Source organism: Microcaecilia unicolor, chromosome 6, assembly GCF_901765095.1.
Source record: "Microcaecilia unicolor chromosome 6, aMicUni1.1, whole genome shotgun sequence".
NCBI classification, from domain to species: domain Eukaryota; kingdom Metazoa; phylum Chordata; class Amphibia; order Gymnophiona; family Siphonopidae; genus Microcaecilia; species Microcaecilia unicolor.
The window spans coordinates 130,393,061-130,414,454 of NC_044036.1; the positions used below are offsets into that span (position 1 = coordinate 130,393,061).

At 42.1% G+C, this 21,394-nt stretch overlaps 1 protein-coding gene across 5 annotated transcripts in view; it reads left to right on the top strand.

The window, feature by feature from the left end:
* ITPR1 (inositol 1,4,5-trisphosphate receptor type 1) overlaps positions 1–16,494 on the top strand; it is a 337,019-nt gene extending 320,525 nt beyond the window's left edge. For 4 of the 5 annotated variants that reach the window (XM_030206558.1, XM_030206560.1, XM_030206559.1 and 1 more), the window contains 2 exons: positions 13,340–13,501; positions 15,635–16,494. In XM_030206558.1, the coding sequence (XP_030062418.1) occupies positions 13,340–13,501; positions 15,635–15,721 (249 nt within the window). In that variant the 3' untranslated portion in view covers positions 15,722–16,494. Of the gene's footprint in view, positions 1–13,339; positions 13,502–15,634 lie in introns of those variants that run through there. The other variant, XM_030206561.1, reaches the window with a different exon arrangement.
* Positions 16,495–21,394: the final 4,900 nt, after the last annotated feature.

Here is a 21,394-nt window from a genome sequence, read left to right on the forward strand (position 1 = left end):
TATCTCGGGGTTGTCAGGCTAAGAGCGTGGGCTTTCTGGAAAAAATTTAATTTACAGCGTTCAGCAATTCTTTGGAACCAAGCTATGCAAAGGTCCTTGAGGAGCAGGTGCTGTGTACTAGGGGCATGAGGGGTGGGTTTGATTGTTTCTCGGGTACATGAAAGAAACTGATTAGATGTATGGAACAGACTCAGTTCCTGTATCCCCCTCCTTGATGATCTCCACAGAAACTGCAACAGGGGATCCGCATCGATACTAGTGCTACTGGACTTTTCAGCAGCTGTTGACACGATGGATCATAATATAATATGTTTGCATGTGGAGCAGAACAGAAGAAAGCACATAAGGGCCTTCAAAACTGGGACAATAAGTAATAATTTATTCAAAAAATGACCCGACATGGGCCGTATTTCGGTGTGAATCTGCCTGCGTTAGGGGGTCAGAAATGTCCCAAATTCCTTGTGATGTAATTACCTGCGGCATTTTCCTGATTGTGTCAGCAGTGATACTTTCAGCGATTGTGCAGACCATCATAGTGATACTGATCTTTGTGTAAGGCTTGTTATTTTCCCACTGAACATCACCTGGCCAGGATGAACAGACAGATGTGGAAATGTTATTTGAAATTAGGGAGGCTAATAAACTGGGGAACACAATAATAATGGGTGATTTCAATTACCCCAGTATTGGCTGGGTAAATATAACATCAGGGCATGCTTGGGAGGTAAAATTATTTCATGAAATCAAAGACTGCTTTATATAGCAGCTGGTTCAGGAACCAACTAGAGAATTTTAAACCTAGTCCTTTGGGAAGCAAATGATCTTGTGCTGGGGCCACTTGATAACAGTGATCATAATATGATCAGTAAGTACACACAGGAAGTCCAATTTGTTAGTCTCCTTTTTGAAAATTAAATGCTGTGATAAAATAAGAGGAGTAAAAAAAAAAAAAGAGGAGCAGCTGCAAAGGTCAAAAATTTACAACTTGCATAAATACTTTTCCAAAATACCATTCTGGAAGCCCTGACCAGATATATTCCATGTTTTAAAAAAGGAGTAAGTATGGCCAAACAGCTGGCATGGTTAAAAAGTGAGGTGAAGGAACAGCTGGCATGGTTAAAAAGTGAGATGAAGGAAGCTATTAGAGCTAAAAGAAAATCCTTTAGAAAATGGAAAAAGGATCCCACTGAAAATAATAGGAAACAGCATAAGGAATAGCAAGTCAAATGCAAAGCGCTGATAAGGAAGGCAAAGAGAGACTTTCAAAGAAGATTGCATTGGAGGTAAAAAAAATACCTAGTAAAAACATTTTAGGTGTATTAGAAGCAAGAAGCTGGTAAAAGAATCAGTTTGACAGCTAGATTACTGAAGAGTAAAAGGGCCACTCAGGGAAGACAAGGCTGTAGCAGAGAGATTACATAAATTCTTTGCTTTGGTTTTCACCAAGAAAGATGTGGGAGAGATACCATTACCAGACTTGGTATTCAATGCTCATGAGTCAGAGATACTGAAACAATTCTCTGTAAACCTAGAAGATGTAATGGAGCGATTTGACAAATTGAAGAGTAGCAAATCGCCTGGACCAGATGGTATGCATCCCAGAATACTGATAGAACTGAAAAATGAACTTGTAGATCTATTGTTAGTAATATGTAATTTGTCTTTAAAATCAAGCATGGCACCAGAAGATTAGAGCCAATGTAACGCCAATTTTTAAGAAGGGTTCCAGAGGTGATTCAGGAAACTATAGATTGGTGAGCCTGACATCGGTGCCAGGCAAAATGGTAGACTATTATAAAGAACAAAATTAGAGCATATACATAAGCATGGATTAATGAGACAAAAGCCAACATAGACTTAGTCTAGGGAAATCTTTCCTCAGCAATCTACCATATTTCTTTGGCGGGGTGAATAAATGTGGATAAAAGTGAGCCGGTCAATATTATATATCTGGATTTTCAAAAGGCATTTGACATAGTACCTCGGGAACAACTCCTGAGGAAATTAGAAAGTCATGTATTACAGATTAAAAATTAGTTAAAAGAAAACAGAGAGTAGCGTTAAACGGTCAGTATTCTCAATCGAGAGTAGATCATGGGGTTCCCCAGAGGTCTGTGCTGGGACCGCTGCTTTTTAACATATTTATAAATGATCCAGAGATGGGAATAACTAGTAAGGTAATTAAATGTGCTTATGACACGTGGAGGTGCATTTTCAAAGCCCTTAGACTTACAAAGTTCCACAGTAACCAATGGAACTTTGCAAGTCTGCTTTGAAAACAAGCCCCAAAGTTATTCAAAGTTGTTAAATTGCAAGAAGACATTATTAATGGAGAGCATGGTGACTAAACAACTTACGAACTACCTAGACAAGTTTTCTATACTACACGACTCGCAATCTGGATTCCGTTCCCTCTATAGTACTGAAGCTGTTTTAATTACTCTTCTGGGCAAATTTAAGCAAGAAATAGCTGCAGGAAAAAGTTTACTTCTCCAATTTGACATGTCTAGCGCATTTGATATGGTCAACCATGATATTTTACTAAATCTCCTTGATTACTTTGGGACTGGCGGAAATGTTCTCGGATGAATTAAAGGTTTCTTAACCTCTAGATCATACCAAGTAAAATTGAATTCAAACATATCATCTTCGTGGAAAGCAGTTTGCGGAGTCCCTCAGGGTTCACCACTATCACCAACACTCTTCAACATAATGATGATTCCAGTGACCAAATCCTTATCCAACTTAGGCCTTAACCCGTTTATTTATGCTGATGATGTTACAATTTATATACCTTTCAGACACGATCTGACAGAAATCACCAATACAATCAAGATCGGTCTGAACACAGTGGACTCATGGGCAAACTCATTCCAACTGAAACTAAATAGTGAAAAGACTCGTTGTCTTATCCTTTCATCTCAACACAATAAATATAGACCTACAACCTTAAACATCCCTAACCACGCCCTCCCTATCTCGGATAGCCTAAAAGTACTTGGTGTCATAATTGACCGCAATCTGACACTTGAAAGCCAAGTAAATTCCACTACAAAGAAAATGTTCCACTCAATGTGGAAACTTAAACGTATAAAACCTTTCTTCCCATGAGATGTATTTCGCAACTTTATACAATCAATGGTATTAAGCCATTTAGATTACTGCAACGGAATTTATGCAGGTTGTAAAGAACAACTAATTAAGAAACTTCAGACTGCACAGAATACAGCAGCCAGACTGATATTTGGAAAATCAAAAATTGAAAGTGCCAAACCCCTTCGTGAAAAATTGCATTGGCTTCCCACCAAGGAACGTATTGCCTTCAAGGTTTGCACTCTGGTCCACAAGATTATTTACAGCGAAGTTCCTGGATACATGTTGAATCTCATAAATCTACCACCCAGAAATAGTACCAGCCTTTCCTGAACTTACTTAAATTTGCATTATCCAGACTGCAATGGACTTAGATACAAATCAACTTATGCATCCAGCTTTTCTTACATAAGTACACAACTGTGGAACGCTCTGCCCAAAACCGTGAGATCTATCCATAACCATCTTAACTTCAGGAAATTACTGAAAACCAACTTGTTTAAGAAGGCCTACCCCCCTGACCCAAGTTAACTTTCTACTTCCTGCGACATAGCAAAACTATGGACCTTATTGGACTTCTGTCACCACCCCCTCTTTATTTCTTTGTTGCCTTATACTTATGTTTCTTACATGCTTACTACTATATCGTGTATTTGTATTTTACTGAACCAGAGTCTGCCTCTTCGGTATTGTGTAAGCCATATTGAGTCTGCAACTGAGTGGGAAAATGTGGGATATAAATGTGTTAAATAAATAAATAAATGAGACTGGGAAACTGGGCATCCAGATGGCAGATGACATTTAATGAGAGCAAGTACAAAGTGATGCATGTGGGAAAGAGGAAGCCAAACTATAGCTACGTGATGCAAGGTTCCACATCCAGGAAAAGGATCTAGGTGTCATTGTGGCTAAGAAAGCAAATAGAATGTTAGGAATTAAGAAAGGAATGGAAAACAAAAATGAGAATGTTGTAATGCGTTTTGTGTCTCTCCACAGTGTGACCACTCCTTGAATACTGTATGCAATTCTGGACACTGCATCTGAAAAAAGATATAGCGGAATTAGGGGGATGGGACAACTTCCCTAGGAGGAAAGGCTAAAGCGGCTAGGTCTCTTCAGCTTGGAGAAGAGACAGTTGAGGGGAGATATGGAGGTCTATAAAATACTGTGTGGAGTGGAACGGGTAGATGTGAATCGCTTGTTACTCTTTCCAGTATTACTAGGACTAGGGTGCACACATTGAAGCTACTAAGTACATTTAAAACAAACCAGAGAAAATATTTCTTCATTCAACGTGTAATTAAACTGTGGAATTTTGTTGCCAGAGAATGTGGTAAAAGCAGTTGGTTTAGCAGAGTTTAAAAAAAGGTTTGGACAAGTTTCTAAAAGAAAAGTTCATAAGCCATTATTGAGATGGACTTGGGAAAAATCCACTCCTTGTTTCTTGACTAAGCAGCATAAAATCAGTTTCTCTCTTGGGATCTTGCCAGGTACTTGTGACCTGGATTAGCCACTGTTGGAAGCAGGATACTGGGCTTGATGGACCTTCAATCTGTCCCAGTATGGCAGCGCATGTTCATAAGATTTCAAGAGGATCATATTTATTTTATTATCGGACACCATTTGTATTTTGATGACATATATCTTATTTCTTTTATACTATTCTATTGTACATATTTCTGATACTCTCATGTTAGTACTATTAGGATTTACCTCATTGTTTAACACTGATTGGCCATGTTATTATTGTGCTGTTAATATAGTGTAAGTTTATATCGAGTTTGCACTGACTTGGGTAAATCTCTTCACATACCTAGTTGATAAATTCTAATAAATAAAAGTAAGGAAACGTGGCTGCATATGTGAGTTTTTCTGCCTGATCCCATACTCTTGTGGTTAATAGACTCCAGCTGCACTTCCGTCATTTCACACAAAGCTCCGACATGTTGTGGCTGGTTCCTGTTGACTAGCAACTTTGGGCCAAACTGGTAGCTGCTCTTGAAAGGCTTCAGAATATCTGCATGAACTCACCCAGCATGTACCCACTTGAGTAACATAAAACAAGCAGTCACATAGTTTGAATTCAGCTATTGGGTCTGAACTGACGAGACAAGACACTTGCTGTCTTGGTTTTGGGCAAAAACATAAAGGAAATGGTAATGGCATAGTGACAGTACTGGTGCTATGTGTTTGGCTTCCACGATATAACCGACAAAATGAAGGCTAGCCTTGCCAAGGACAAGATGTGCCTGTAGTGGGATTATGAAGCATAGCTGCTGCTTCCCTGAGTTATGTTACATAATGGAAGGTGAGGCAAGTTCTAGACTTTATTGTAATGTTGACATCTCTCCTGGGTCATACAGACACGGAATATTTTAGTGTAACCATGTTATGCAACAACTCTCAAATGATTACACCTAAACAGACCCGATGTATTGTGAAAACTAGAAACAGGCTCCAGGAAGGCAGTTGTGTTTCGTTAGGCATAACACTTATGTAAAAGGTGTCCTGTACAAACACACCCTGCTCACCTTACTATAATTGGATTTTCTTGTTCTACTCCCGAGTTGGGGGCCACAGAGGATCTCCCATGTTCTCCATCAGTCTGTGAGCTTTAGGGGTGACATCATCAATGTGAGCCTACCCTAGTTATTAGTAATTAACTCTTGTTGCTTAAAATGGAACCTGTGCTAAAAGAACATGAGTTAGTGGTAAAGTAACAGAGAAAATGACCCATCCAATCTGCCTTAATGGTAGCCCATGTTGATTACTACACTCCTGAGTCATAGTAACGTATGATACAGACACTTAAATACTTAAAAGGTATTAATATGTAAACGAGTCTTTCAGAGACCAGGAAGCAGTAGAACTAGAGTCATGAGTTGAGGTTGCAGAATGGGAGACTTAGAAACAATATCAGGAAATACTTTTTAACAGAAAGGGTGGTAGATGCCTGGAATTCCTTCCCAGGGGACGTTGTGAAGACCAAAAAAAATGGTGACTGAATTCAAAAATGCGTGGGATAAACAGGGGGTCACTATATAGAAAAAGGATGGTGTGAGCTTTGACAGCAGCTGCAGAGGTTGGGAGGTAAGATCGAGGTTGGGCAGACTTCTGTGGTCTGGGTCCCATAAATGACAGATATAATCAGGATCGAGGCTTCAATGGCAGCTCCAGTAGTGGGGAAGCAGACTGGTGCCAGGCAGACTTCTAGAATATGTCCTCCAAAATTGGCAGGGAGAGATTAAGGGTCCTGTTTACAAAAGTGCGCTTTTGGTTTTAGTGTGATGCTAAATAGTAGCACATGCTAACCATGTAGACGCCTAAAGGAATATTATGGGTATCTACACGGTTAGCGTGCATTAAGAATGCTAGCATGCCTTTGTAAACAGTGCCCTAAGTATGCCAGTATTTAATCATGAAGTGGATCCTGCACAGAGTGCCAGACACAGAGCTAGTCACCGTCCCCTTGTTAGGGAGACTGGATGGACCATGCAGGCCTTTATCTGCCAACATTTACTATGTCCCTATCAACAGGAGAGGGCGAGAAGTATACAATGAAAAAAAAAATTGGGGCCCCACTTACGGAAAAATGAAGGAGAAAAAAACACTTAAGCTAGATGTTAAGAGGAAACATTGAAAACAGTTTGCAAGAAAAATGTCTAATTGTAGTGGGTCTGTGAAAGTATAGCTGTTTTCCTGGTACCTGACTTTGCATTTACAAGGCAGCCTAAGAAAAAACAAATTACTTGCAAGCCGAGGTTTAAGCTGGAGAAAAGCCTTCCTCTGAGCCACATCAGGAAACAGTCACTCTCTGGCCACAAAAAAAAGTCTTCATAAATTTGAAATATTTGTTTAAAAAGAAAAGCTTTATCTGACTCTGAGCACAAAGCCACAATGAGGGTTGCTGGGCAGACTTGCTGTACTGTAAGGTCTTTATCTGCTGTCATTTAATATGTTAGTGTAGGGTATTTTATCTTAAGAGGGCTCTAAAAGCACAGGAAGATCTAGACTAGTGAAACAGTCTATCCCTTCTCTTCCTCATGTTTTTTTCCTGTTCCCTGCTGACAAATAAAAGATTTTAGAGACAAGTATATTCTCAGGTTTCAATATCTTCAAAGCATTTCTTAAAAACACACAGGGCAGTTCTATAATTTTATGGCGTATTGGGGCAGGATTTCTGGTGAACTTTTGGATGCTGTTGAACCAATTCAGGTAAAGGGGGGTTCTGGTAAGAGAAAATCTGTTTGGTTTAATGAGAAACTATTGATTTTGAAGAGAAATTGTAGGAGGTTAGAGAGATTGTGGCATAAGAGTTGTTTGGCTACACGTAGACATGAATATATAAAGTTGTTATCAGACAAACTAAATTGGAGTATTTTTCTAATTATATTGGAGCAGAACAACTTTATTCTTTGTTGAATACTTTAACAAATACCAAAGAAGTTTTGGAAGGTAATGTTGAAATGCCTTCGGCTGAAAAACTTACAGTATTTTTTTTAGATCCAAACTTTAAAAAGTCAAGAAAGAGATTCTGCCACAAACAACTTCTCTCATTAGTCTTTCTTCAGGAGTTTGATTTATCTGATAGAATTTGGAACAGTTTTTCTATTCCTGATAGAGTTATAGTTCAACAATTTTGTGTAACTATTTAAAATCTCACTGTTCGGAAGATACTTGTCCAGCAAATTTGATGTCGATGGTTCCTTCTCGGTTTATGTTGTTTTTGTACCGAGGGTTAATGGAGATGCTTGATAAAGGTCAATTGCCAATGGAGAAAGGATTAATTTTACTAACTCCCATCCCAAAAAACTATTCTTTGCAATCTAATGTTTTGAATTGTAGACCAGTGGCTTCTGTACCATTTTTGGTGAAGGTAACTCCACACAGTCTGCTTTTAACTTAACAATATTGAATTATTTTACCTCATCAGCAAATCTTTTCTCTTGTTGCTGACTTTTCCAGATCATTACACAACACCGGTCCAAATACAGATTTCTAGTGCATGGCCACTATTTACTGTTCTTCATTGGGAAGACTGATTATTTGCTCCTTCTGTTTCTATCATCCATTCCCAATTCACAATGATATCGCCTCCTATAGCACGAGTTTGATTTGAGTCACCCCTTGTAAGAACATAAAAATTGCCATTCTGGGTCAGACCAAAGGTGCCCAGCATCCTGTTTCTGATACCTGCCAGCGAGCCGTCTCCAGAGTAGCCCCCACACTCTGGAATGCACTCCCTGATAGGCTCTGATTAACACAAGACTATCTCTACTTTAGGAAGTAGGTGAAAGCCTGACTCTAGTATAGCTGGACATGTCTAACCATTCTTACCCCAGCTAAAAGAATATCAAGCACCTTTCTGACCTCATGTGCAACTTTGTATAGAATGTTTGTATGTTTGGGAAGCTCGCCAGGTGCCCTTGGCCTGGATTGGCCGCTGTCGTGGACAGGATGCTGGGCTCGATGGACCCTTGGTCTTTTCCCAGTATGGTATTACTTATGTACTTTCTTAAATTAATCTCCTTCTTACTCCTATTACTCTGTCTTACCTATCTATATTTTCCATCTTTGCTTATACCCTATGCTGTCTATTATAATGTTTTATTGTGCATTGTGTTGGCATTGTAATGTGGCATACTATGCCATACTTTGTATTGTTATTTGAATATTTTTACTGTTGTAATTGTCTGTTGCTTATGTTTGACTTATTCTTGCTGTACACTGCCTTGAGTGAATTCCTTCAAAAAGGCGGTGTTAAATAGTGACCAATCCAGGACTTTGTAAAATACCATAGTCCTGGTGGATTAGATGCTTGCCAGATCCCCCCCCCCCCCCCCCCCCCCCCCCCCCCCCCCCCCCGTTTCACATGTACTTCTGGTACTCTGTTTTTAACCGCATTGGTTCATTCTGGCAGTTGTCCAGAATTTCAGAGGAACTGCTAGCAGGTAGATCCCTTGTGCAAACACATTAAAAATGATGCCGCAGCTTCTCATAGACTGATGCATTCATTGCTGTTAACATTTTGACATGTTGATATGACAGACTGAGAGAGAAAAAAGAGTTGGTCTGCATTTGTTTTGGAGAGTTTAGCTGGGCAAAGTGATTAAAGTGCTGTAAAAACATTTGGACAGTAAGTGTAAGGTTTTCTTTGTATGCCATCCTGACAGTGATGCAACAAGTCACATCAATCCTGCCATCGGTTAGGTTTGCTAATGTTACTGTATAAGTAGTGCAGGCAGAAAAATGGTCACATGATCTGTTAAGCCTGGGAGAGTGGGGGAGGGAACAGTGTTTGTGCCCCCCCCCCCCCCCCCCCAATATGTCCTTGCTGCTTTAGTAAAGATGCTGCAGTGAGCGCTTGCATGAACAATATGGCAACGCTGTGAACTGTGGCTTGTCAAAAGAACCAGCTGGCTTGACCCAAATTAAATACAAGTAATATTGAAACTACCTCATCAAAGCTTCTTAGAACATGGGAGAAAAATTAAATCCCAAGCAAAAAAGCCTTCTCAGAATGAATTGTATTTGCATCACACTGGGCTGTTATTTCCCGTTTAGGTTTTCACTCTTTCCAATGGTGGAGAGTTAAGAGAACAGTCAACCCTGCCCCTCCTTCCCCTCCACCCACGAGTCTGAAATTTGAATGATGTTTGCATTGTGGGGACTTTTCCATCCTTATCTGCTTAAGAGCCAGGTAACCAGCAGAGCTGCTGTGGTCAGCCAGCTTCCTCTGCAGAGCAGAGGACTAGACTGCAGCAGACAGTACATAATCACATTGGTATGTGGCATGCCAGCAGGCTGAGGGGGAGCCAGGGTGCTAACTGGAACCGAGGTTAAAGTTCACCCTGTGTACACCAGCAGGCTTACCCACACAAACATGAAACCTCTCCCGTCCCCTTTCCCATTTCTGAAGGATCCACAGAGGTGAGGGACTGACTAGCACTGCCACAAATGATGCATTGAAGCCTACAGGAAATCTGTTTAAATAGAGCTTGGAAATTTTGACTTTACTGTATCTGGAATGCTGAAAGCTGCCTCCTATATCAAGGAAATAGCTATACAGCTCTTCAATTCAATAACATTTACCCATTTAGCTTTCCATTAAGTTTGTGCATAGTGATTTTGGGTGCTTGTGGGTTCCAGAGACTAAAGAGGCTAGTTCATTAGAGACCCACTGAACAGTTCATGTCCTGAGGCCAGTTACTAGATCAGTTTCCAGAGTCCGGCCATGAAATGGGCTTTATTATTCGGTGGAATTTGCTAATAAATGTACATATGGTATTAAATGCTGCCCTTAATTTAAGGATAGACTATAGCATTCTGTAGGAGGGATGAGCAGATCATTGTACTATGAAGAAACTGCTGAGGTCTCCTTTCTGAACCCTAGGAGTGAGTTAGAGGGCTTTGGTAGAAATCAGTTTTTTTTCCTTTCTCACTCTGCCTAGATTTCATGAAACTGTAATATTACTGCCTTTCTCATTTTAGATTTTTTGAATTCATTAAAACATGTGGGTAAAGGTGAGCAGAGTGATATGGTATATTTGGATTTTCAGAAAGCACTTCAAAAATATCTAGGCGGTGTAAACAGACTGGGCCTAAGCAGTTAGCTTTCTAAAAGTGGACTATACTGGGACCTTGTGCTATTCAGCATTTGTAAATGATTTGGAAAAAGGAGCGGTGAGTGAGGTGATCAAATTTGTGAATGACACACAATTATCCAAAGTCACTAAAACACCTGAGGATAGTGAGAATTTGCAGAAGGATCTTTTATGACTGCGAGCTGAGCATCTGAAGAAGAAGTGAAATTTTATGTGAGAGAGTTGCAAAGTGATGGGGATCACAATGTCAGGTACACAGTGCTAGGTGTGGAGTTAGTCTTTGTGGAAATATGTTGAAATTATCGGCCCAGTGTGCTGCAGTTGCTTTAAAAAATGCAGTGATATTAGGGATTATCTGAAATGGACAGAGAATAAAACTGAGCATTTATTCTTGCATTTCTCATATGCCAGAGCACTAGATCAACGCAGATCACAATTACAAGATTAACCAGGTATACCCAGTGAATAATAACAGACCAACTGCGGCTTGAGTAGCCCTGCAGTTCTAGTCGCCCAGTCCTCAGGATATAGCAGAGCTAGAAAAGTTCAGAGAAGGCTAACAATTATTAAAGGGATGGAACTACCTCCATTATGAAGAAAGACTGAAGTTAGTGCTCTTCAGCTTGGAGCAAAGACAGAAGAGATATGCTAGAAGTTCCTAAAATGAATGGGGTGTTTACAGTGGCAGCCCTACCATTAGGCCAACTGAGGCGGGGGCCTCAGGCGGCACTCTCCCCTTCCCACGGTCACCTAATTTTGTTCTTTTCTAAAAGGCGACAGCAGCAGTGATTCCCATAGGCTGCCCTGCTGCCTCTTCTGCCTACTCGGCCCACCTCTTGACATAACTTCCTGTTTCCTCAGAGGTGGGTCACAGTAGAGTGAAGAGGACGGTGCTGGTGGCAGCACGGCAGCTGCCGCCTTTTGGAAAAGAAAAAAGGTAGAAGCGGGGGGAAAAGGTTGAGGCGGGAAGGGGGGAGATGCCAGACTGGGCACAGGTGGGGTCAGAATCTCATCCCTGCCTCAGGTGGCAGATTGCCTTGGGTTGCCCTTGGGTGTTTATTTTAATCTTTCAGACACTAAAACCCATTATGAGACGAATGACCAGCAGATCGAAAACAAATCAAAGAAACATTTGCACACAGCCCATTACTAAGCTGTAAACTGTAAAATCTGTTGCTGGAGGACATGATCAAGTAACTAACAGGGTTCAAAAGAGGTTTTCACAAGTTCCTGGAGAAACCAGTGGCGTAGCCAAGGGTGGGCCTGGGTGGGCCCAGGCCCACCCAGTAGCAGCATACCTATGATGTGGCTGGCAGGGATTCCCAAGCCCCACTAGCTGAAAACTCCCAACAACTGTCCCTCCTGCATACCTTGTAAATAGCAGAGCTTCTCCTGTGCAAGGAGCGACTAATACATATTACTTGCACCAGCCCCACAGCCTTCCCTCTGACCTATTCCCACCTATGCAGAAACAGGAAGTTGCGTCAGTGGGAAGGCTGTGAGGCCAACATGAGCAGTGTGTATTAGTTGCTGCTTGCTGCTGGTGAAAATCTGCTATTTAAAAGGTATGCGGGAAAGGGGGGATGTATGAGAGACCATATGGCATGCAGGTGAGAGGAGAGACCAAATCACCTGTGGGACGGGGTGGGGTTCTTCTGCCCGCCCATCTTGGGCCCAGGCCCACCCAAAATAGAAACGCTCTATAAAAATGATTAGCCAGGAGAGCCATTGTTCATCCCCAGATATGAGCTATGAGAAAAGATCTACTTTGTGACCCCAGACTGGCCACTGTTGGAGAGGGGGGATGCTGGACCTTTGCTTTTCTTATGTATCATGTATATAATAGTAACACCATAAATCTCACATCTGGATAACCAGTAGCCATGGCCAGTTACCCAAAATACAGTAGCATGATCAAAACCTGACCATTGCATACAAACTTTAAGTAATAGTGGTCATGTGTCATGGTTACTAGTCCACTTTGGTAATTTGAATACTTTTTGCCTAGTCTGTGGGTACAATTATTTTTTGGTTTGTATATAGTTTCAGGTTAATCTGTGTTATGTCCTCGCTGTTGCGAGGCCCAGTTGACCAGTGGTGGTGGGTTTTGGTGATCCTGGTTGCTAGGGATTCCCCACTTGTGAGAATTATGGCCTGCTTGTCCTTGGAGAAAGCGAAGATACTTACCTGTAGTAGGTATTGTCCAAGGACAGCAGGCTTTTATATTCTCACAAACCCGCTTCCCCTTGGAGTTGTCTCCTATTTTTGTTTTTCTATACTGTAGTATTGTACTGCGGTAACCATGCTCTTGTGGTGGGCGGAAAGACACTTGCGCATGCGCAGTGGAGCATGTCTCGCGCTCCATAAATCTCTTGCCAACTTGTTAGAAGCTCTGGACTGGGCAGTGACCACTTGTGAGAGTATAAGGCCTGCTGTCCTCAGAGAATACCTGCTACAGATAAGTATCTTCACTTTACATGGAATCTGATTTCCCTGAAAAGTGAGATGGTCAGAAGGATTTTCTAATGAGTGACATATCAAAAATTGATTAATCTTGGAAACATAGAAGTTTGTTATGAAATTGTTGTACTGCTGCATTTTATCTAGGAATGATTGTGTGATGCTTGTGTGTAACTTTGTAGGAAAGGAATCTAGATTGGTTCCCTAGGATGCGTGCCATGTCTCTGGTGAGCAGCGACTCTGAGGGGGAACAGAATGAGCTGAGAAACCTGCAGGAGAGATTGGAGTCCACCATGAGGCTAGTGACCAACCTCTCCAGTCAACTGTCCGAGCTGAAGGATCAGGTAAGGACCATCAGAGACCATCCACAACCTGCTCATTCACCTTACCACCTTGCATATTTAGGGCCCAATTATTCAGCTAGCCAGCGGCAATTAGCGTTTTGCTTACTGGTGTTAAACTTGAAAGTTTAATTCTGGGCCTCATCCAGACTCCAGCATTGAATTTCCGGGTATAGGGAGCTGGCTAAAACATAGGTAAGTGCAGTGTTCGGCACTTAACCAGCTATGAAGAACCGAATAAAGATAGGACTGTGTTTTCCTCAGGCCTATTTGTGCGGTGGTTATAACTGGTTAAATGCTGAGTATCATCAGTTAACAGCTAAGTGCCGACGCCATCCCAGGACTCCCCTAAAATAGCTGGTTTCAGCTTGAGCGCTAACTGGGCATTTTCAGGTGCACTATCCAGTTAAGTTCAGCTGAAAATGCACATTTAGCATCGGAGAAGCAATTTGGTGTCCAATGTTCCCATCAATCTGTTCCCATATGGCTTATTACGGGAACATTGGATACTAAAGGGTTAATTAAACGGCCAAGAGCCTCTCTTGACCATTTAAATCGTTTTGAATATTGGACCCTTACACCAGATGCTCAAAACTTCCCTCCAGCGCTGGAAAATACCACAACAGCGCCGAGGAATTACTTCCTCATAGCTCGATGCTAAAAATATAGAATGATATGCACACTATTAACTTCGAGCATGAGAAATAAATTGGGCGGATGGCGCATGTGCTGAAGAGTCACTTTTCGCCAGAGAGAGGAGGGAAGGAGGAGGAAGAAAGGCTGACAGTGTCAAGAAATGTATGTGTTTTGCCATGGCAGAAAGATTGGGAAACATTCGCCCTGGTTGCTACCCGCCTAACGTGGGCTCTGCCCTCCACATATTGGGGGGGGGGGGGACATATTTTAAATGTTGTTTTCATTGCTGCTTTTGTGGAATGTCGTGTTTATATTGATGTCAAATACGAGGCACTTCTGTCAGGCAATTTGATTCTTCTCCTTGGCTGGGCTGCTTTATTGCTTACTGGGTTACCTAACGCCAGTTCTGAGCTGGCGTGAGGTTCAGGGCACTCTTCTTTGAGCATCATTCTGAAAGAAAACTACCTAATTTAAATGAGATTATTATGCTGTTTGCGCTAATCTGTGCCACTCCGCGGCTGGAGCCCTCTGAGCATTTGGCACCAGCAAATGTGGTCGCTAGCCTGGCACTGAGGGCCCTCGTAACAACTGCATTTGCTCTGAGCATCGGAGCTTTTGTATTGAATATATTAGTTGGTTGCCCAGGCAGTATCAGATTGGCCCAGAGCAGTGTTTCTGACCAAAGTAGTACATGACAAACATATATAGCACAGATTCAGAATGCACAGCCCCTCCCAGCATCCTTCACCCAATAAAAAATCATATTTCATTGTTTCCCGTTTCCTGCACCTGCTGACCTTCACCAAACAGTTCCCAAAATAAAGGCTGAAATGTGCCCTACACCTTTAGCCAGCAAGTCGCTTCAGTATAGGATTAAGTTCAGGAGACAGGCTTCCAGGGGTGCCGGGGTAGAAGCTGTGGATACACTGAGGGAGGAGTAGCGACTTTCTTACAGTTGGTTTACTTGTTGGAAGCCTGTAAGAAAATGCAGGAGGTGATGAGGAAGAAAGAGGGTTCTGCATTAATTGCATTCCATTTTTAAAGCTGAATTTCAAAATTCAGTTTCTCCTCTTTGAATTTGCAAGACTAAAAGAATTCCTTGCCAAGTCAAATGGGATGCTTTCATGGAGAAAGGAAATGGAACAGTGCCGTTTTTTCCTGAAGCCAATTGTACAGACCTCTGAATAATGTTTTTTTTCCCCTAGTATTGTGGATATGTTCAAAAAGCCTCAGTTTTGGTGCTGAAATCGTGTGCTGGTGTGGGTTGTAAGTTTCATCTCCTGCGTCTAGCTGTGTTTCTATGTTGACAGGGGTCACAGAATCCCCCTCGCTGTCACCACTGCAGGTGCTGTGGTGCAATTGTAGAAGGTGGGGATTTTGGCACAGCTGCCACCACCACCACCACAGAGACCAGCTAGGCTCAGACCTTGACGTACAGGAATGCTTTGGGGTCTGTGACTCAGCGTTTTTATTTGCTTTGTTATTTTTCTTACTTTCCAGATGACGGAGCAGAGGAAGCAGAAACAGAGAATCGGTCTTCTAGGGCATCCTCCTCATATTGGCATGAACCCACAGCAGCCAGCGTAAGAAATTGGAGCAGGCTGCCCCTCTCTAGCCATGATGCTGAATGTTGCTGGGCTTGTATATAAATGTCTGGATAGCCACATGGATATTTGTAATCAGAGCTCTTGGCCCAGAGACCTTTCTAGTGCCAAAACTGTCCAAGTGGCCACTTTTTCTGGAAAGAAGCATTGAAAAGTACCTGACTTGCACTTGGACAATATAAATTTAACAGAAAATAAAACTATGTGACCTGTATTTTGTACTAAAATGTAGAGTAGACGGTCTTTTTGATTTTATACAATGTGCAGTATGACTTGATGCACCTACTATGCACGTGTCAGGAGGATGCATATCGCCCTGCCGGAAGAAAGGAGCTTCTGATCCAGGCGTATGGCATAGTCGGAAATGTTGTTTTATGGGCTTACTCCTGTTAGCACTTTAAAGCCATGCTGCAGCTATGCAGCTATGACTGGGACCTGGGGGTGGGCTCCATATCCTCACTTCACCAGAAGCAGGTGGCCAGAATGAATACTGGCACATGAGGTGGGAGATAGTAAATATTGGATATGAGCGGTCAGCTATTTCATTGCCAAATTCAACTTCAGTACTTCCAAATGAGTTCTCTGGCTGTTAACCCCCTGCTTTACCCCAGCTGGAGCATGTGTCTTCCCACTAGTGCGTAGTTAGCACTGAGGATGTGTGAGGCACCACGTTTTTATCTCATTGGTCTTCGTTCATCACTTGAGTTGGGGGAGGGGTTGTATTTTTTTTTTCCTGTCTGAACAGCAGAAAAGTCTGAAGACAATCTGGGGATGGTCAATTTTATAATTTGCAGCATAGTTTTTGTACATGGACTTTATTGGAAGAGAAATCTCTAGGATGATGATCTGGAGCTACGTATGTGACTCCATGATTAGACACTGAATGTCTGTAAATGCATAAATGGATATTTAAATAAACATGAAACAGAACATGTAGCGTAGCCCTGTGTTTTGTTACAAAATGCTCCCATTTCTGTGCTCCAGGTCTAAAGATATTAATCAAATTCTCATCAATCTGCGTATCACAGCTTGGTCAACAATGTCTTCTCCCATCCTGACAGGGCTTCAGTGATGTGCTGGTGGAGAAAACTGTTGTACACATGTGATCAGTGCTGGTCTGTGTGGCAGTTTGTTCCCACATCTGCTCATATCGGCGTCTTCCACAGCAACATGTCATTGACTTGTTTTCTTTGTGTTTGGAGCTATAAATGCTCCAGAAAATTAACGTACAGCAGTAAGCTCTTGCCTGTCTCTTGCCAGGTAGTGAGCACAGTTCTGGGTCTGAACCCAGTCCTGAGGCTTCTGTGACACTGCCAAGTGTTTCCACTCCATCTCTGGAGGTATTAGTGGGATATAAGCCATTATGTTAAGTACAGACTTCTACATGTGGGGAAATAAGTTCTCACTCGCTCCCCACCTCTTGGAAGAAAATCTGAGTGAAGGGAACTTCAGTACATCCATATCCCACTACTGCAGACCATTGTGTGGTCCAGCAACCTCCCGTACTCATCGGTGTAGTTTCCCTACTCAGGGGTGGACAAAGGGTAAGGAAGTCATATTGGCACTGGAGGGAGGAGGGACCAGTTAATCATTAGCACCTGCAACATTGAAGGGGGGGGCACTGCCAAACTACACCTATGCCCACACTTCTCAAACATGATCTCTGAATACTTTTGAGCTATTCACATACACTGAATTTTGTCCAGATCTTAAGTACACAACTGACTCATCCTTGAAAGGAATTTTGAATATTAAGTTTGATTTGTGACCAAGTTGCACATCAGAGGGCTGGGCGCAAGGCTTCCATTCCAGTACAAGTGGCACGAAACTGAGAAGGAAAATGGTAGTACAGAAACAGTGAGCAAGTGGATGGACCAGCTTTCGGTTCAGCCCTTCACTACACGCAGAGATAAAAGGCAGACAAGGAAATACGGCCTGCTTTTTCCCTCAGAATAAGAGAAGAGTAGCTTTAAGTTTTGTCCATTGTTCAGATCGTTCTGGTCCCTTAACCTTCTGTCCTGATATCTTATTAAAGATGGAAGGGTGACTGAATTTACCAGTGCTATGCCAGGTGATTCCCTTGCCAGGTTTTTAAGCGAATTGGGTGGTGTCAGAGACTCAGGGCCAGATGCACTAAAGTTAACAAGCCAGCAACGTGGTCTTTAAGCTGGTTCTAGCCAGTTTAGCACGCAAGTAGTAAACCGGGATGTGCACAAAAGGGTTCTCCGAGCCATTTTCCTGTCATGGTAGCAGCTAACGAAAACGGAATGCAAATGAGCTAATTACTATTATAATGTGAACGCGATGCGATGCACTACCGTTTCCGACCCCATACACAAAAGCAGTCCCTACCTTTACCGTGGAAATTTTAATGGGAGGTGTGGACCTGCTGGTTCTTCATTATTGCAAGTAGGAGAAGGGGAGAAACAAGGCAGGGAAGATGGAGCACAAAAAAAAAAAAAAAGTATAATAGCTTACACACAAGCTGTGTGTATGAAAGTCGTGCCATATGTTTCTTTTTCAAATTACATTTTACTGACAAGAATTGGGGTAGGGGGGCAGTACCAAAATGTAAAGCATAAAAGTAATGGTGACTTACCAAAAATGCAAGGAAGACAAGGGTCCATCAAAGAAACAGTGTCTGTGGGACATGGGCTTGGTTCCACCCCCAGCTGTTCCTGCTGCTTCCTTCTATTGGCCAGCTGACATCCTAGAACGCCCATCTCCCTGAAGAGGGACTCTCGTTGGCTGGCTGCTATCCCAACTCCTCCTCCCTGCAGGGCTTTCCTGATGACATCACTTTAGAGCTGTGAACTGATTGGATCCGAACTTCCTGGTGTCCCCCTTCACAGCATCAGCCTGGGATGTCCCGCCTACTCATTACCAGGAAGTTCAGATCCAATCAGTTCACAGCTCTAAAGTTATGTCATCAGGAAAGTCCTGCAGGGAGGAGGAGTTGAGACAGCAGCCAGCCAATGAGAGTCCATCTTCAGGGAGATGGGCGTTCTAGGATGTCAGCCAGCCAATAGAAGGAAGCAGCAGGAACAGCTGGGGGTGGAACCAAGCCCTGATGCTACTGATTCCTCACAGAAGAGCAGAGAGCAGCAGAGATTTTTCTCACTTTTTCCCAGCAGCAGGAGGCAGGGAGCTGCAATACAGGTATGCCCATCCAAAAAGAAGCGCTTTTGTGTTTGCCCCCCCCAAAAAAAAGAGTAAATCGTCTGTAGCATGCGCAGAGCAGCCACGCATAGCGATGGACTGTTCTGTGCATGCTCAGCTCACCGACTTGCTTCCCCCCATATCGCATTCAAATGAGCTGGGTCGCAAAAGCAGTGAGCAGCTCATTTGCATGCGATTTTCTTTGTGAATCCCTCTTTGTTTTCTAAATCGGTACGTTTTTACTGATTTGGAAACGCAGACGGATCCTTAACGGGACCATTGTGCATCTGGCTCTCAGAGTCATCCATAATGAAACTCTGGGTCTGAGAAACATGGAAAGGGGTTGCTGTTCAGGATTTGCCAAGTACTTCCTGATTCTCCACATAGGCAATTGTTGAGACCACATGCTGAGCCCACCGGACCTTCAGTCTGATGCATTCTGGCTGACTCAGGAATAAGATCAGGAAGTACTTTTTAATGGAGAGGGTGGTAGATATATGGAATGCACTCCTGCAGGAGGTGGTGGACAGGTGTGTTTTTTCCTTTTCTTGTATTTCTATGATTTTTATATTTCTCCTGGTCTTTTAAATAATTTAAATATTCTAATTATTTCATTTGATACATTTTGTCCTTTATTGTCTGATATATTTTCAGTATATTTTTGTTGAATATTTTAACATGGAGTTCATTATGTGTTAATAATAACTTATGATTCCATATTATTGTTTTATCATTATGTACACAATTCTGTTATATATATATTTTATATACTATTGTATATGTCAGACGTTTGTCTTTTAACTTTTAATGTGTGCTCATTTTTTAGACCCCTGATGTAGTCTTTCTTGCCGAAACAGAGTGCTGTGTTGGGTCTTTTGAAGAATAAAAGTTTTACTTTCTCCATCAATTGTCCTGCTGTTTTTTCGTGGAAGAGCCTTGCTGGTTACACTACTCTTTTTTTTCCCTGGACATGAAAACAGTAACAGAATTTAAAAATGCGTGGGATAAATGCAAAAGAATCCTATATGGAAGGAATGGAAACAAACAAGCTTGGCGGTGATTAGATGGCAACACCAGTAATTGAAAAGCAAAGCTAGTGCTGAACAGACTTCTACGGTCTCTTCCTGATCATGGCTGGAATGGAACTTTGATGACTTCAGTAGTTGAACAAGGGCCAGTGCTGGTCTGTGCCCTGAAAATGGCAAGGACAAATCAAGTTCAAGTATACATATGTAGTATCACATGAAACCTTATACTATGTAATAATCTTGCTGAGCAGACTGGATGGACTGTACAGGTCTTTATCTGCTGTCATCTACTATGTTACTATATGTTGATTGCATTGGTCTGAATGAATTATCAGGACAGAAAAGTAGCCCTCAAAATACAGAACTGCTCCCCTCCTCAGTGGAATTCTACCTGGGTAATTTTGTTTTTGGGAGACAGGATCCCACTTCCATACCCTCCTTCCAATGAAGTGAATTGGAATGCATTGCCGCGTAACCTAAAAACGATTTACGAACTTCCGCAAACTATTGAAGACCCATCTCTTTAACAAGACATACCACAAAGATCAACCAATGTGAATATACACAACTATTCCACATATATTCAGAAATGTCTTACATCATTTGCTTGTTATATTACTGTCATGCTTGATCATTATCATGTAGCCCAAGATCCTTCTGTAACACTAAATGTTCATTTTCTATGGTACTTCCACTATTCATGATATATTGTAAGCCACATTGAGCCTGCAAAGAGGTGGGAAAATGTGGGATACAAATGCAATAAATAAATAAATAATCACAAAGCCAGGATTTATATAAGGTTTTGCTCTTAAAACTGAAGACCTCAAATGAGGCTGTGGATGTTTTGCTGTTTTGCCATTCTGTCTTACTACCCCAGAAAGATGCCATTGTCTGTGACATAGGGGAGAGCTCTGTGGCCGCTGCCATGTTATGTGGAGACATTGTCTACTGTGTTTCTTAGCATATAGCATGGATACATTGGGCTTTCATTCTCTCAGCCCCTCACTATGGCTAACTTTACTGGGAAGTTTCCTCTAGGTGATATAACAACTTATTACAAAGCAATGGGTGCTTCAGTCTTAGGTGATTGACTTCAGAGAATTAGACTCCAGATATATTGCAGTAGGCTCGATGGAATATGTAAGTTTAGATTGATGGGGAAGGCTCTGCCACTAACAGAAGTTTAGGGAAAACGTTTTGAAAGGTGTAACAAACTAGAGAGGCAGGTGACCTCTTATAGACTAACCAATGTATTGCGGCATTTAAACAACGCGAGCTCTGGTCCTCGAAAGGTGCCACCTGGCCAGAGGGAAAGAGGCCCCTCTGTGGGAGGGAGACATGAACAGGTAGAGTACCTGAAGTAGAAGCAATTCTGATTGTACAGGATTTACCAGCAAGTGAAAGTTTTCACCCTGCATGTCTTATTCTCCAAGCGACTGCCTTTTCTACTATTTGGCATTTCAGTA